The following is a 16,838-nucleotide window of genomic DNA, read 5'->3' on the forward strand; positions in this document are numbered from 1 at the left end:
TGCCCTCCACTCCCAGATAAATAAAAACAAAAAATTAAAATGATCAACTTTGGAATGATGGAGTGGGATTATGAATACGTTTCTCTAGAAGTAAAATATTTGTACGCCTTGGGGAAAAAGTCATCAGTGGCTCAATTAAAAAAAAAAGCTACATGGTAAAAATTAGTTTAACATGTCCTAAATTGAGATTTTATTTTATTTTTTAATTAATGTTTTGGTAGGTTTTTGGTCACACCCAGCGATGCTTAGAGGTTATTCCTGGCTCTGCATTCAGCAATCACTCCTGAGGCCTGGAAGACTCTGGTGTGCCAGGAGTTGAACCCTGGTCGGTCTCATGCGAGGCAAGCACCCTACCCACTATCACCCAGGGGTTCCCCTTAATATTATTATTCTTAAACGGATTATTTTACTTATTTATAGGAAAGTTTATGTTAGGTAGTATGTCACCATTTCAAACGCTGGACTTGACTAGGTTGCCTTTGCAACCAAAAGGCAGCAGCGCACTACCACCCCCTGGTGGCCACACAGCACGGCCGAGGGTCTGGACCAATAGCTTGGAAGTAAACGGTTGTGAATTTATATGCAAGTCCTAGAAGCAAAGAAAGGAACATTCAAAACTCTGAAAATTTTCATCTTCAGTTTACAGAGAACTAATCCATAGTAAATTTCATAGGTACATATTTATTTATCCTAACATGTGTGTATGTGTGTGTGGGGGGGGGGGGGGGGGAGTGCACACATTCACATTTGGGCCACACTTGACTACTTAGGAATTACTCCTGGCTGGCGGTGCTCAGAGGACCACATGTGGTGCTGGGGTTCAAATTCATGCAATGCAAGTGCCATCCCTACAAATTGTCTCTTCCATGTCATATTTTCCCACTACCCACTATATTTTACTAAATTACAATTACTTTTACTAAATTACAGTTACTAAATAAGACTTCATTACAAGAGAACCCTGAGAGTCTGCTACCTCCGTGGCTCCCTGCTTCCAGACCTACTGCACTCCGGGCCATGCTTCAATGCAACCAGTGGAGACTGTTGCAGTGGTTCAAGCAGAAACATTTCACTACAAAGAATATAAAGGAGAAAGAGCTTGGACCCTCACATGGTGATAGCATGCGAGCATAAATGCGTATAGGAGTGTATACTCACTGCTGTGGGCAGACTAGAGGGGGCACATCAAACTGGGCCCTGAGCGCTCAAGAAAGTCTTCCTGAAGTATGGACTCTGGGAATAGCAAACAAGCATGAAAAAGAGAAATAAAAAGTTATAATTGCTACAATAGCCTACTCTTTTCTACTTAGCCAAACTTGTTTTATTTTTTCCCTTGATTTTGCAGTTTAATGGAAGAAAAAGGCCTTATCATGAAGGAATTTGAGAAGATACCCAAGCCAGGAGTAAGTCTTAGATGATTAAACGTTTGTTAAATACAGGATGTCTCTTTGGATAATATTAAAGTTGACTACAACCATATCCTGAATCATTGGAAAAATTCAGTCCTCGGCTATGGACACTGCTGAGAGGCGTATCTGCAAAACCCTGTTTAAACAGATGTGGTGCCTCTCACAAGCTGCAGATATTTGGCATCAAATTTAGGCTGAATTGAATAATATCTGCTTTGTGTCGAAGAAAAATTCGGTAGTTGGCATTTACAAACATTTTTGCTAAAACTTATGACTTCCTAACCATCTCAAGCTTGTTACAGTAATTTTTTTAAATAAGTAAGAACATGTGTCACTGACCTATTCTCACATAACAAACCATCCCCAAGTGTAGAGGCTGAAAACAATAACCATTCCTTAGTTTTCATAGGTCTGAATTCTTCTAGCTGGCTCAGCTGAATCAGAGTGGCCTAGGCTGGCTTCATCTGCCAGTAAGGCTAGTTGTCTGTGGTTCCATGGTTCTCATCAGTCTCTAGTTAGTAAAAGATTTCCAACCTCTAGAAAGGGCAAACCATCCTCCCCGCCCCACAACAATTAGTTGTCAGTCCTAAGAACTGCTAGGAGTGGTCCCAAAACATAAAGAGAGAGAAGACCCCAACAGTGGAAGGAAGGGAAGTGGCTATGTCTAGTACCTAATATACTTTACCACCATTCTCAACAGTGATTTTTATAAGGAAAACTATTTTTCAATTTTAGTTCCAGATTATGGAATATTTAATTTTTTTATGTTTTAATTTTTATTAGTGAGGCACCATGAGGTACAATTGTAGACTTACAAATTTTTGTGCTTGGGTTTTACCCTCTCTTTGCAGCAATGGAAGGAAGTAGATATACAGAGAACCCAGAACAGGCTAATTGTACCCATCTACTGAATCATGAGTAATGTGTAGACTTTCTGAGTGTTAGAAGGATTCTTTCCATAAGCCTAGCACTCCCTAACTGATCATTCATGGGGAACAAAGATCTGTTATACGTCTTCAGTGAAGGGCAGATGGGGAGAATGTGCATGAGTTAGAGAAGTTTCTAACAGACAGTGGGGGATTAAGGAATGCAGAGGGTTGGCTATTCCAAACAGTAACTCCCTAATCTTTCATTTTCATGTGTGACTCAGGCAACTTTTTGCAACTGATTTTTGTCAAGTTACAAAACCACTAGAAAACAGGTGGAAATTTTTACAAACTTTTATATTAAAATTTAACTCAGATAAAGGAAACATTTAAGATATAGTAGAATAGAAAAGAGTATTGAAGCCAGAGTGATCATACAGGAGTTAAGGACATTGCTCTGCATGTAGCTGCTGACCCCAGTTAAGTCACCAGCACTGCATATCGGCCCCGAGCACTGCACCGCCAGGACTGACCCTTGAGTAGAGCCAGGAATAAGCCTTGAGGACTGCTGGGTTTGATCCAGAAACAACGACTTAATAAATAATGATAGTATTTTAAAAATAAATTTGCTTCTAATATAAAATATTTGCTTAATAAAAGCAGTCAAGTATTATGTTCTTATTAAAGATGTGAAATCATGTGGCTAGACTGATAATATAGCAGGTAGCAAGTAGTGCATTTGCCTTGTACAAAACAACCCAAGTGCACCACCAGGAGAAATTCCTGAGTGCTGTGCCAGGTGTTTCCACTCTCCCAGCCCCCCAAAAGTCTGAAGTCATGAATTAACTAGGACTCGAGCAATAGCACAGTGGATAGGGCATTTGTCTTGCATTTGGCAGACCTGGGTTTGATCACCCCATATGGTACCCTAGCCTGCCCAGAGTGATCCTTGAGCACAGAGCCAGGAATAAGTCTTGAGAACAGACAGATGTGACCCAAATTTAAAAAAGAAATCATTCATGGAACTCACAGCAAATATAACAAGGAGATCAGCAGAATATTTTTTAGGTAGGCATTTATTTTAAGTAGACAAATTTTAGGTAAACATTGTTATATAACCTGAAATTTTTCTTTGTAACTCTATCATTTTCATGACTTAAAGGAAATGGAAAAGAGGATGAAAATAGTGAGAGACAGCATTGAAGAGTTACGCAAGGAAACAATGCAGAAGAAGTTAGAAATTAAAAGTTTACGGGAAGACTTAGTGTCTAAGCAAAAGCAATCCCTAAAGGAGCAAAAGGAGCTAGAAGAATTGTTGGAATTCCAGATCATCCTAAAGGTGTGCTATTTTATTGGGTTTTAAACACTGTGTACGTAGATACAAAATCCTTGGTATTAAGATTGTCAACATTGGCTGGACAAAGGGAGGGCATATGCCACAAAAAGAATGTTCTGCATTGTAATAGCTTGAACCCTGGGTATCCACAAAAGACTTTTTAGAGGGTTTGGGATTAGAGCCCTGGCTCAGAGTAAATGGCCCCTCTAGATCTCAGCAGATAATTTCTCTCAGAAATGAGTGCCACCTATAGAACTGCTTTCCTTAAAAGCAACCAGATGTTGTAACCTCTTGGTCATAGTTGTATACTTTCCCTATTTATTCATTTTGAAGAACCTATAGTTAGTCCTCAAAACCATCTTAATGTCCTAGAGCTGTTGATTTTTTAAAGTGGAACTTTTTGGCTTCATGGATAGTTATGGTACATGTTAACCTCTTTTTAGCTAAGAGTCTCAGCTACTTGGGACAGAGACATTGAGCAGAAATGGGTTTACCAGAACACGATTAAGCTAAAATTTCTGTCCTCACTGGCACAGATTCTTTTGAAGTTCTGTCTCTAATTGAGCATTTGTGGGGTTTTTTTAGTCATTTTCTATAGAGACCCCCCAAAAACTCTACAAACTTTAGCATTTCAAAATTTTAATCTGAGGGGCGGATATTGCAGGATTTGGAATAGAAGGAAGGAAAACTGGGGAATTTAGCAATAGTATTGGCAAGACTCAGTTACCTCCCTCCTCTTTGAAATAGTAGCAATCATGACTGTCTAATAAGGCCAATGTGAGTAATTAAATCATGAAATTATCCTGCATAGAACCTGTTTACAAGGAGGATGTAATATGTGATTCTATCTTTTCTTAATACTGGAATTGCATATTCTATCTGTTCAGTATTTTGGACAGATAGAATTACATATACTGTAGCTCATTTTCTCCTATTTGCTTCTCTTACCTATATGATTTAACATGGTTCAATTTCTTCACTAGGATGATGTGGTCCACCACCAGTCCATTCCTGTACAAATTGGAAAAGAAATTGAAAAAATGACACGCAGAAAAGTGTGAGATTTAATTTTTTTTCTATATTCCATCTAGCCTGCTCTCCCCTAAGTCAGGGATAGAAAGCAAGAAAAATAACCTTTGCTTTACTAATTTTAGAAACACCTGCATTGATCTCTTTCTAGATTATGTATTTTACGTTCATTAAGATAAAGGGCAACTTATTACTATCATTCATGAAACGTATTCATACCTTAATTTGGAACATTATTTTCTTCCCAATTATAAATTCTATCTTTATGAGGGACCCTACTTGACTTTAACAGAGATTGCAAAAGATAAATGATTTAAACTCTAAGTAATTGCATAGTCTGTAAGAATATCCACCAGCTAGATGTCTAAAGCCCAAATAATTGGAACTCTTCACCTGAACCCCCATTCCAATACTCAAAGTTTGAGGGTAGAGTTGGAGATAGACATCATTGAGGAAATTCTCAAAATTTAGAGGAATCCAGAAAGATAATGATTGTAGAAATGTGAAAATTTTGGAGGAGCCATACGATTTAGTAATGCTTTTAAAAGCCAAGTAAACCTGCGGCAAAGTTGATAAATACAGATTTGTTTAGAGAAGTTGGTGGGGGAGATGGTAGCAATGAGAACTGGGGAGTGGACAGGGAGATTGCATAAATCTCTGTCCTCAGTGGCACACAATGCAGATGCTTTCATGCTCCTCTCATCTATGCTCTCTCTGATCCCTTCATGATCACTGAATTTTTGACTAGTCCTTGTTACCTGATTAGGAAATAAACATAGGTAGAGATGGTCAGGCTCAAAATAAGGGAAATGCGTGTGTGTCTATATTCATGCATATGTGCACATATATGTGTATAGAGATTTTTATGTCTTTGTACATAAATATATCTATGTATACATACCCCACAGAGAAATGGAAAAGAAAAAAGAAATCTTGGAATATGAAGTCAAAGAACTAAATGACTCTCTAAAGAAAGTTGAAACCAAAATTAATGCTATAGTGGAAGAGAAGGAGGAAATAATAAAGGAAGTTGAAAGCAAACGAGCCTTACTTGAGATCAAAGAACGAGAACATAACCAGTTGGTCAAGCAACTAGAATTAACCAGAGAGAATGAAGCCACGTCACTAACTGAAAGGTTAGTTATATTTCTGGGCATTGTGTCATCTGTGTCATCTAAATTTATCTTAGATTAGTATTTGAGAATTAAAAACCGAATCTCAAACAAATTTGCTTATTCAGTAGCACTGCACTGTTAGCACTGTCCTCCCGTTGTTCATAGATTTGCTCGAGCAGGCACCGGTAACATCTCCATTATGAGACTTGTTGTTACTGTTTCTGGCATATAGAATACATCATGGGTAGCTTGTCAGGCTTTGCCATGGGGTGTGATACTCTCAGTAGCTTGCCTGGCTCTCCAAGAGGGTCAGAGGAATCGAGGAATGGAACCTGGATCAGCCCCGGTCAGCCACGTGCAAGGCAAACGCCCTCCCCGCTGTGCTATTGCTCCAGTCTGCTTATTTAATAGGCATTTAAAATTAGTTTTGCTGGTAATTAAAATATATCTCCATATAAAGAAAATTTTTTAATTGTTTCCATCTTCTCTTAATCACTGTCATAGATTTCCTGTGACTATAGGTATAAAATGTATGCAATCGGTTGTATTTTCTATATTTCTGAAGTGTATCTCTGGAAAATCATAGCTCTGGAGGGTGCAACAGTTGAGGCATCTTTCCCACAAATAAATGATATTTCGAGGCAATAAGGACTTTTTCCTTATAAAAGCAAATTGGTGGTGTGTTTCACTTAGGGGAGTATTGATCCTATTTGTAAGATAAATGTCAGGGAACTGGTCGCCTCCTCTTCCCTTCTCTGCCACTCTGCTTTTGCATGAAGTATTTTTAAGATGCTGTTGCTTTAAATGATGACAAAATTGCTTTAGACATAACTTGCAACTAGATTTTCACCTGAAAATGATTCTGTATGCTTGGTACGCTCTCTTGAAAAACCGGAGAGACAGCTAAATCCAAGGGACTCTCTTTTCTCTCTTTACCTGAAACAGAGGAATCGTTGATTTCAACTTACGAAACTGTCACATTGATAAACAGAACTACCATGATGAACTTTCTCGTAAGCAACGAGAGAAAGAACGAGATCTTCGAAACTTAAAAAAGATGGAGCTGCTCTTAAAAGTGTCTTGGGATGCACTCACTCAAACTCAGTCATTATACGAAAGGCTTCAGTTAGAGGTGGGTGCGATAAACCAATATCTGAGCTCAATGCTCTTTTTCTAAAGTGAACATGTTTTAGGAACTTGTTTTTGCTATCAGTAGAGAAGTCAGGGGAAAAAAACAGAGGAGAGTTAATTTTAAAATGCACCAAGCTTACTATAGAGGCTATGCCCTATTAACTCTTTCCACTCTCTTTACTAGCCCAATTTGCTAGAGAAACACTTTTTATACATCAGACATAAGCCAGGTCTAGGGATCACAGGTAGATCAGCCTGTTGTGAGAGAGTGTGCAAACACAAAAGGATGGCAGCAGTCTATCTCTCCCACCACCCACGTTCAGTAGTCTCAGGCTGTTTCCCCACTCCATGGAGGTCAATGGTGATGGGCAGGTGAAGGAAGGAAACAAGGACTAGGCTGGTTGGTCTTAGTTGCATTTTATTCCAATCCTCTCTCCATTCACTCCCATCTCTCCTCTGCCTCCCCAGCCAACTCTTACTGTCTCATTATGTCCTAGAAATTTATGTCATGGAGACCCCAGGTTCTCTCAGCCTGGATTCCCTGGTTCTCTCAGACCTGTCTTTCCCTAGAGAGCCCCAAAAATCTCCCTATATAGATTATGGTACCTCTAAAGGGCACAATGCAGTGATGTCATCAAAAGGAGTTACAGAAAGAATACTGAGGCAGCAAAACACACATTGTTTCTTTGCATCTCCAGGCCAGTAATTTTGGCCATAAAGATAGATACAAAGCCAAGACTGAAACCTTTCTTGGGCTACAAGCACTTGGATCTGCATCCCAAAGACTAGTCTGTCCAGAGCCTAGAATCTAAATCCCAAAGATCAGGCCTGGCTAGCACCTGAGATCTGCATGTCAAAGACCAGCCAGGTTTCTGTGAGAAAAGGGAAACTGCCTCTTATAATATAATGAAATTATTTACTGAAGGCAGTTAGAAAGGGAAAATGTTCAGCCTCATTCAAACTATTCAGAACACACTGGAAAGCCCCTTCTAGGACAGATTCTCATTTAGCAGATCAACCCACCCTGGAACGAAATCCCCTGGGTATGTTTCTCCTCTCCTTGTCCAACAAACATATAAGCATACATAATATAAATCATTTTGTATGGACACAGTAAGAAATACTTTAAGCTTATAGAATTGCTCTCCTAGGGCCATCTCAATCTCAGACTACAGTGCTCAGGCCAGATAGTCCTTCCTATCCCTAGCAGGGTCCTAGTCTCATTGTTACTTTTGGATCATGGCAGCATTTTCTATGATCAAACTCCTAACTTATAATTAAGAATCGTAGCACATGACCACGACACCCAAAAGGAGAGAGAGAACAGGGGGGAATGCCCTGCCACAGTGGCAGGGTGGGATGGGGGGATGGGGGGATGGGGGGGAGGGATATTATCCATGGTGGCGGAAAATGGGCACTGATGGAGGGATGGGTATTTGATCATTGTATAAATGAAACCCAAGCACAAAAATTTGTAAATCTACAACTGTACCTCATGGTGTTTCACTAATAAAAAAAAAAAAGAATCGTAGCACTTTGGCCTGACCCATCTTGATGCCAGGGTAGCACATAGCTTACTGCTTGCCCTGGTTCCATCTAGTCCCTCGTCGGGGCCCTGCCTTTGGGGTGCTAGGAAGTGAGGGCTTAAGTTGAGAAAGCAGATGCCGGGGAATGAATAATATTCAAAGCCAATTAAATCCTAAGTTACAAAGCATAATATTAACTGTCTTCATGTATCTATACAAAAAGGACATTGCATTAAAGTAAACTATTCAAAAGACTTAAGGAAAGGAGAAAGGCAATGTTAGCTTACAATACAAGTTCAGTGTCCTAGAAGGATATAACTTTACAAATTGACAGATTCTGACTAGAGGAAAAGCTGGTTAACTGGTTAGGGAAGAGAGCACAAAGAAGTGGTTACACACAAACAAAGTAATGGGAGTGACTCAGGAGCACTGTGATGGGTGCAACCTGATACACCTAAGCTCCTTGTGGCAAGGAAGAAAAGGACAAATCAATTGTTATCCTACAGGAGAGCAAAGAGGTTCGCTTCAGGGGAGGGTTGGACAGCCACCATCTTGCCAGCTGAGAGTCAGAACTAGAATGATGTCAAGTTTATTCTCATTGGAAATATTGGTCTACTACAAGTTACTCCATATTAGGCCAGGTCTAAAACATTAGAATGTTAAGTTGGAAATTCAGATAAGCATAGACCCTATGACTATTTGCTTCATTATAGTAAGAGAAACAGTAAAAAGCAGGTATAATATTTTTCCAACTACTGGAGGTATTTGATGGTATAATGGTGAGCATTAGCTAGCTTCCATTTATTGCTGGAAACGTAGGTGCAGTGAGTGGAAGACTTTTTAAATTTTTTTTTACTTTATAAAGTAGTTCACATTATTTGATTACATTTAATATTCAAACACCAATCCCACCAACATTACACCTTCCCACCACCATATTTCAGGAGTTTCCATCCCGAACCCCAATCCCTGCCTCAAAGCAGAACTGAAATAATTTAATATTTTCCTCCCAGGTTGGTTGTCTCCTTCATTGAATCCCATAAAATGTTGTGAAGTACTCTTGGACTATGGGTAGAGTGTGTCTTATGAAGTGTTGCACAACCGAATTTGTGGCAGCGCAGTCCAGGGAAAAGTTCACTTGTGGGTGAGGCTCGGCCCATGCGTGTGGAGAACGGCCATGAGCGGGGTGGCAGTTGGGTTCTGGAGTTTTTTGGCTGCTGGGGTTGAGTCTCTTGTTCTGGGGAGGGGTCTCAACTGCTCTCCTCTTGTGTGCTCTGAGTAAAACAGCCTGGTGTGGGGCCCGGAAGCATGGTTACGGCAAGCGTCATGTTGCTCCATTCTGGGAGAGAAGGACATGTGATCTGGATGGTGTCTGATGACGAGATTCTCTGGCTGCAAAATATATTAGCAATGGCCTTTGATCAAAGAGGACATTGTAGTTGAATGCTCAGAAGTCATTAATGTTTGATAAGCAAAGGCTTTAGAAGTGCACTGGTGAAGCTGGAGCAATAGTACAGTGAGTGGAACACTTTCTTTGCACACAGCCTACCCAGGTTCAATCCCCAGCATCCCACTTGCTCCAAGAGTGATTCCTGAGTACAGAAGCAGAGGTAAACCCTGAGCACTGCTGGGAGTGACCCCAAGACAAAATAAATAAATAAGATGTATTAGTTTAAGTTATTACCACATCTCAACACCACAAAGTGCCCACAGCCATCCACCCATATTAGGACACTTTGGGCTATCAAGTTCACAAAATAGTACTGGAGAATGTAAAACTGGCATAAGAAAGACATTAAAATCCTCCTCACTTATTTTATTTCAAGAAAAGTCTATTTTTTGTCCAAGTAATTTCAATGAGAGACTAATTCCCGCTTTGAGTTCATGACTTCTAGTGAGCCCAGCTTTAGTCCTGCAGTGGCTGGGCAGTGCTGGAAGTAAAGTGGGTCAGGCTGAGCAAACATCTAGAACTTTTACATGATCCAAAAAGCAACAAGAAAAAGGCGAGCATGGAGGGCTCTGCCTCTTCTCCAGCATTTATTTCTCCCTGGAGACAGATGTCTGGTTCTCCTCTGGCCTTTGACTGGACAGAGACTCCCCCAGAGCATCAAGCCAAACTTCATGAGAGTTTGAAATATTTTGGATTTGAAAGGAAGGAAAAACATCAAAACCTGGAAGAGTGTAGTTCAATGGTATCAAATAATCGGGATATTTACAACAACAGAATTAATGTTTAATTACTTGTGTTCAAGTTACTAATGTCAGCACAAATGTTACTAATGTTTATGAGTTTAAGATGTCTGAAAGGGGCTTGGGAAATGGCTCAAAGGTCTGCAGTAGGAGGGAACTTTGCAGGAAGGATCCCTTGGTTCAATCCCTGGTACTTCATGCCCCCCCACACTGTTGAGAGTAGCATCTGGGAACCTCTGGGTATGGACCCCAAACCAAAATCAAAACAAACAGGGACTTGGAGATGATACAGTGGTTAAGGCGCATGCCTCTTCGTGTCTGACCAACTTTAATGTCCGGAACTGGCACCACTTGGTCCCCAATCATATCCAGGAGTGCCTCTAAAGATCAATCACCATCACCCTAAATAGAGCCCTGGAGGCCCCCCAGCACCACTCAGGTGCCTTGTAAATCCACAACAGCACAGGGCCTGAGACAAAGCATCTTTAGCCCCTTGTATTCAACTGTTGCCAGATTGGCCAAGAATCATCGGCGCTCTCATCACTCCCACCTCTGATCTTTGCACCACATGAGGGGCCCCAAAGGAACAAAACAAAACAAAATCACAACGACAAAATGTCTTGGAAGTTTGGAAACACCAATCTATCAGCAGTGGTTCCTAGAATAGAATTTGGCATAATGACAGAGCAAAAGATGTTTAATTTCTTACTTTACACACTTGTTTTATAGTGGGCTATATTAAAAACAAGTTTAACAAGTGCTACATTTAGCAGTGTCATGGGACCTAAGGCCAGTTCTGCCAATGCTCGGCCCAGTAGATCGGGTCTGGCAGCTCAGTGCTCTTGTCTGGTGCTTGAGAGCGATCTGGTCTTTAACCCAGGTAGTGTTTGGGGAGCTTGGTGGTGCCAGGGCTTTGCACATCATTTGATCTCTCTCCCTTGACCCAGTATGTTTTTTTAAGAATATAATGTCACTCTACAAAAAAATAAAGCTCTTAAGTAAATTAACTTGCCTAATCTGCTGATACATACACTCTAATACACCCTGAGGCTCATAAATATAAATTACATGAGCTCAGTATTAGAACGTAATTAGAACTTTGATATAGTTAATAAACTTCCCCCGCACATAGACTTAGTGAAAACTTTGTGCTAATTCTAATCCATTTTTCAGATCACCTCAGTAAGGTTTCCTTCTGAGAGTTATATCATAAGGCTGAAGATAAAGTACAGAGCACTAAGGCACTTGCCTTAATTTCACCCCCCACCCTTCGAAAACCCCACAGCACAGATGAGTAACTTCAGAGGTCACTCCTGAACACTGTTGGGTGTGACACAAAACCATTACACACATAGTTCCAAGGAAGAAAAAGAAAGTCTTATCGGCTTACAATTTGGCTCTAGGAAGTAACGGTCACCCAATTACAGTGTCTTTATTCATTCACTAGGAAGCTGTTTTATTCACATGATACAAAGTCCAGGGTTTGGCTCCCTGGGCAGTTTCACATAGTGAGAACTCCATGACCTTCTTAGTTTTTTCCCTCATTTGGTTACAGTGTCTGGGCTCGCACCCTTGTGGGGTGCACACAAACTTAGCAGTGGTATGTTGGAGACTGTCACTCGCTCTGCCTCTGTGTTTCACAGGGCAATGCCACTGAGAGTGATGTGGAGCAGTGCAGGGCATCGAGCTCGTAGCCTTTGTGGTGCTGCTAGGTACACACCCAGGGTAGTGTGAGCCATAGCCCTGTACTTCTTTTCCCTGACCTCCTTCCCCATTTTTTTCCCTCTAGGGTCACAAGACAGCCACTAGTCTTTTTTTTTCTTATTGAATCACCATGAGATACATACAAAGTTTTCATGATCAAGTTTCAGTCATAAAATGATCAAGCACCCATCCCTCTACCAATGCACATTTTCCACCACCAATATCCCTAGTATCCCTCATGCCACCCCCACCCCCTGCCTCTATGGCAGAAAACTTCCTTTTTATGCTGTCTCTACTTTTGGGCATTATAGTTTGCAATACAGATAGTGAGAGGCCATCAAGTTTGGTCCTTAGTCTACTCTCAGCACACATCTTCCATCCCGAGCAATCTCTCCAACCATCATTGACTTAGTGATCCCTTCTCTATTCCAGCTGCCTTCTTCCCCAGCTCATGAGACAGACTTCCAACCATGGAGCAATCTTCCTGGCCCTTGTCTCTACTATCTTTGGGTGTCAGTCTTATATTATGTTATCTTACATTCCAGAAATTGTGCATTCATTCTGTCTGTCCCTCTCTTTCTGATTCATTTCACTTAGCATGATACTCTCCATGTCCATCCACATATAAGCAAATTTTATGACTTCATCTTTCCTAACAGCTGTATAGTATTCCATTGTATAGATGTACCAAAATTTCTCTAACTAGTAATCGTTCTCGGGCACTCAGGTTGTTTCCAAATTCTGGCTACTGTGAACAGCAACAGCCACTATTCTTAAACTAAATATCACACAATGAGAAACTGGCTTTGATGCCACTGTCTTTGTAATAGGAAAGACCTTTCCCAAAAGACTTATTGAGCAGATAACCACTTATATTTCACAGATCTTTCCTGGATGAAAAGATCACTCTTAGCTGCAAAGGTATCAGAGGATACCCAGATATATTGCAGCTATGAACAATGGAGCTGTAGTTCTGTTCATAAGAGAGGCCACAGGAGAAATAGCAGGACTAGGTGGCTGAGGGGTATAGACCTACTATTGAGATGCTCTGGTTCATGGATGCTAGGTGTCCATGCACACACATTTTGTTACTTTGAAAGCATAATACCATCCTCAGAATAATCCTGTGTGAAGGGAACTTTGAATCATTAAACATTCTGATTTTCCCCTCCCAGGGCAAAATTTTAGCTATTCTTCAACATAGAAGGCACTAAGCCTTAGAAGTATGTGCTCTTTTAGTCAAAAGTGAACCTCAGCAGATTGGAGTTATGTCATGTGTTCCTAGAATAAACATTTAACTGGAAACTGAGATCAGTTACACTGTTAAATCCCTAGGAAACCCTTCCGTATTCTTGTGTAGGACTTCTACCCATCGACTGCCCTGCTTGCTGCTCTTTTCTTCATCATGAAGGGTATGACAAGCTCATTCCTAACAGGGCCACAAAGACAAAGATGAAGAGGCTTAAATATTGAGATGTTGCAGCCTCCCTGAAATACCTTACCAGAGGTCAGAGTGCAAGCCAATGCTATATAAATATTGGTGACATTTTAGGTAGCACTGTAACACTATCCTCCCGTTGTTCATCAATTTGCTCGAGCAGGCACCAGTAACATCTCCATCGTGAGACTTGTTGTTACTATTTTTGACATATCAAATACGCTAAGGGGAGCTTGCCAGGCTCTGCCATGCAAACAGAATACTCTCAGTAGCTTGCTGGGCTCTCGGAAAGGGATAGAGAAATCGAACCTGGGTCAGCCACATGCAAGGCAAATGCCCTACCCGCTGTGCTATCACTCCAGCCGGACATTTTAGGTATCAGCAAAAAATAGTTAAGGAAGACCACAGCAATAATACAGGAGGTAAAGAATTTGCCTTGCATTCAGTCAATCTGGGTTCTATCCTTGGCATCCACATGGTCCCCTGAGACACCAGGAGAGATCCCTGAGTACAGTGCCAGGAGCAAGCCCTGAGCACAGACATGTGGCCCAAAACCCAACCCCTTCCCCACAAAAAGTTAGGGGAATTTTCTCTTTGTAATAACTTTCCACCTTACCATCCAACTATTATATAAGAATAATAATTCTATTGTTAATAAATAAACCCTATTATTTGCTTTCTAGACACTACAAATTAGTTCCAATTTTAAGTTAATTCAAATTCATATTAATTTATAAAATAAATTATTTCAAATTAAAAATGTAATAAATATCATTTGACTATACCTGTTGTTGAGTTATGAGTTAGAGAGAAAGTAAAATTAAGATCATGAGTTTTGATTCTACCTGCATCAGAGTCTGCACCCTTGAGACAAGCTGTTTAAAGTCTTTACTCCTCCTTCTCCTCTTTATTACAATTGGAGGTAATATCAATCATCATTGTGTGGAGTTATTATGAGGATTAAATAAGATCATGCATATCAGGAATTAGGACCTTACATGACATATAGCCAATGCCTTCTAATATTAGCAGCTGATGATTAATATTTGTTTTATTCCCAGATGAAAAAGATTTGGATGGTTTAAAGCTGGTAATTTATAAATTTTTGGTATTTCCTCCTATTCCAGTTTTCCATGGCTTTATGAAGATATTCAGCCTAAGTAGATAGTTCTTATTAAGACTTAATTTGCTCACTATTTTCAAAAGGTATGTGGCAGAGGTGACAATATGGTATGAAGGATTTCTTTCTTATATAAATGGCTGATTTTGATTTTTTTGTCCAGTTGGAAGCTATCCCTAAAGATGATTCGATAGTCTCTGATAGAAGAAGAGAACTCCGTAAAGAAGTCGAAGCAGCAAGGAGGAATTTCATCCAACAGGTTTAATATCAACTCATTTAAACTTTTGTCTAAGAATGATGAACCCAAAAATCATTGTTTTTAAATGTGCTCTATAAAACTTCATGGAGAAAACAGTCATTGAATAAAATATCTTTCTACTAAATGTGGGTTGATTTCTCAAAGTCCACTGCAGCACCACATTAAACTTGAAGAGAAAAGGATGTATTTGAATAAGAAATGTGTGCTGAAAGTATGTAAAGGAACAAAAATTATACAAACTCAAGAGATTTGAAAATAAATGGGATCATCAGTTAGGTCAGAAATTTAGCAATCTCCCAGTTAGTGGGTTCCTGTCCAGCATAAGAAAGAAGCTTATGACCAGGTTAAACTTTGAAAGGCAGTTTTATTCAAGACAAGCAGTTACAGAAATAATTTGGAGAGAAATCCAAACCTTTAAGCTCAGAAGTTGCTACCGAGTTTTCAGAGGTGGTGCATCTGCTGGGAATGTTTAGCACCTTCCTCCCAGAATAGTGACTTAGGCAGGATCTACAGCTGAGGAGGCTTGCTGGAGTCAGCCCAGGGGGACTAAACTGCTGGTTTTTTACTATGTCAGGAGAGGAACCTGAGAGGCCACTAGTTACTTAAACGGAATTTGTTTTATTTTTGCCCTGATAGGTCCTAGGGGCCTAAGAGATAGTACAGTGGGAAGTTGTCCCTCCTTGCACACAGCTGACCCCAGTTTCATGCTAAACAGAATAGGCAAAATAAAGAAGAAACTGTAACATAAATATGAAGATAGACAATAGCACTGATAGTTATATTAAATAACAAGTATTTTACAATGTCTACATGTTTTACTTAGTCAACCATTGGCAAAATATTTTTAAACATGCTTTTTTGACTCTTTAACAGTTCTTGAAAAGAAAATATGGTCTGAATATGAAAAAGTTTTATCATATTCAGCAGATTATGTGTTTTTCACATGTTCTTTTTTTACTTTTTTAAAATTGTATCACCGTGAGATACACAGCAACAAAGCTGTTCATGATCAGGTGTTAGTCATATAATGTTCCAACACCCATCCCTCCACCAGTGTACATTTCCCACTACCAATGTCCCCAGTTTCTCTCCCACCACCACCCCCAGCCTGCCTCTATGGCAAACACCTCTCTTTCTCTTTCTCTCTCTCTCTTTCTCTGTTTCTCTCTCTCCTTTTCTCTCTCTCCCTTCCTTCCTCCCACCCCTCCTTTTGGCATTATGGTTTGCAACAGATACTGAGAGGTTATCATTTCTGTTCCTTTACATACTTTCAGCACACATTTCTTATCCAGAGTGGTCATTTCCAACTATCTTTGTCATAGTGGTCCCTTCTCTCTTCTTCCCCTGAACCTGAAGCAGGTTTCCAACCATGGAATAATCTTCCTGGCCCTTGTTTCTAACTATCTTTGAGTATTAACCTCATACTATGTTTTTGATATTCCACAAATGAACCCAACCCTTCTAAGTCTGTCCCTCTCCTTCTGATTCTTTTCACCCAGCATGATAGTCTACATGTCCACCCATTTATAAGTGAATTTCATGACTTCATTTTCCCTAACAGCTATTATGCATTATTTTATATAATAAAAATAATGCTTGGAGTCAAGATACTCACTTTGTTTTATGATTTACAAAAATAAGTTATAAGAAGAAAATTAAAATGTAGTCTAAGTTACTAACTTGAATACATTCTTTTCAATAAATAAATGATTGTG

The 16,838-nt window shown here is 39.9% G+C and overlaps 1 protein-coding gene across 1 annotated transcript in view; it reads left to right on the plus strand.

The window, feature by feature from the left end:
• Positions 1 to 16,838, plus strand: part of CCDC146 (coiled-coil domain containing 146) — a 124,588-nt gene that overhangs the window by 84,275 nt on the left and 23,475 nt on the right. The window contains exons 4-9 of the mRNA XM_056118580.1: positions 1,346 to 1,403; positions 3,438 to 3,614; positions 4,595 to 4,668; positions 5,549 to 5,776; positions 6,701 to 6,887; positions 15,028 to 15,123. Coding sequence (XP_055974555.1) covers positions 1,346 to 1,403; positions 3,438 to 3,614; positions 4,595 to 4,668; positions 5,549 to 5,776; positions 6,701 to 6,887; positions 15,028 to 15,123 — 820 coding nt within the window. The remainder of the gene's footprint in view (positions 1 to 1,345; positions 1,404 to 3,437; positions 3,615 to 4,594; positions 4,669 to 5,548; positions 5,777 to 6,700; positions 6,888 to 15,027; positions 15,124 to 16,838) is intronic.

This window comes from Sorex fumeus, unplaced genomic scaffold, assembly GCF_029834395.1.
Source record: "Sorex fumeus unplaced genomic scaffold, SorFum_2.1 ptg000037l, whole genome shotgun sequence".
Classification (NCBI taxonomy): domain Eukaryota; kingdom Metazoa; phylum Chordata; class Mammalia; order Eulipotyphla; family Soricidae; genus Sorex; species Sorex fumeus.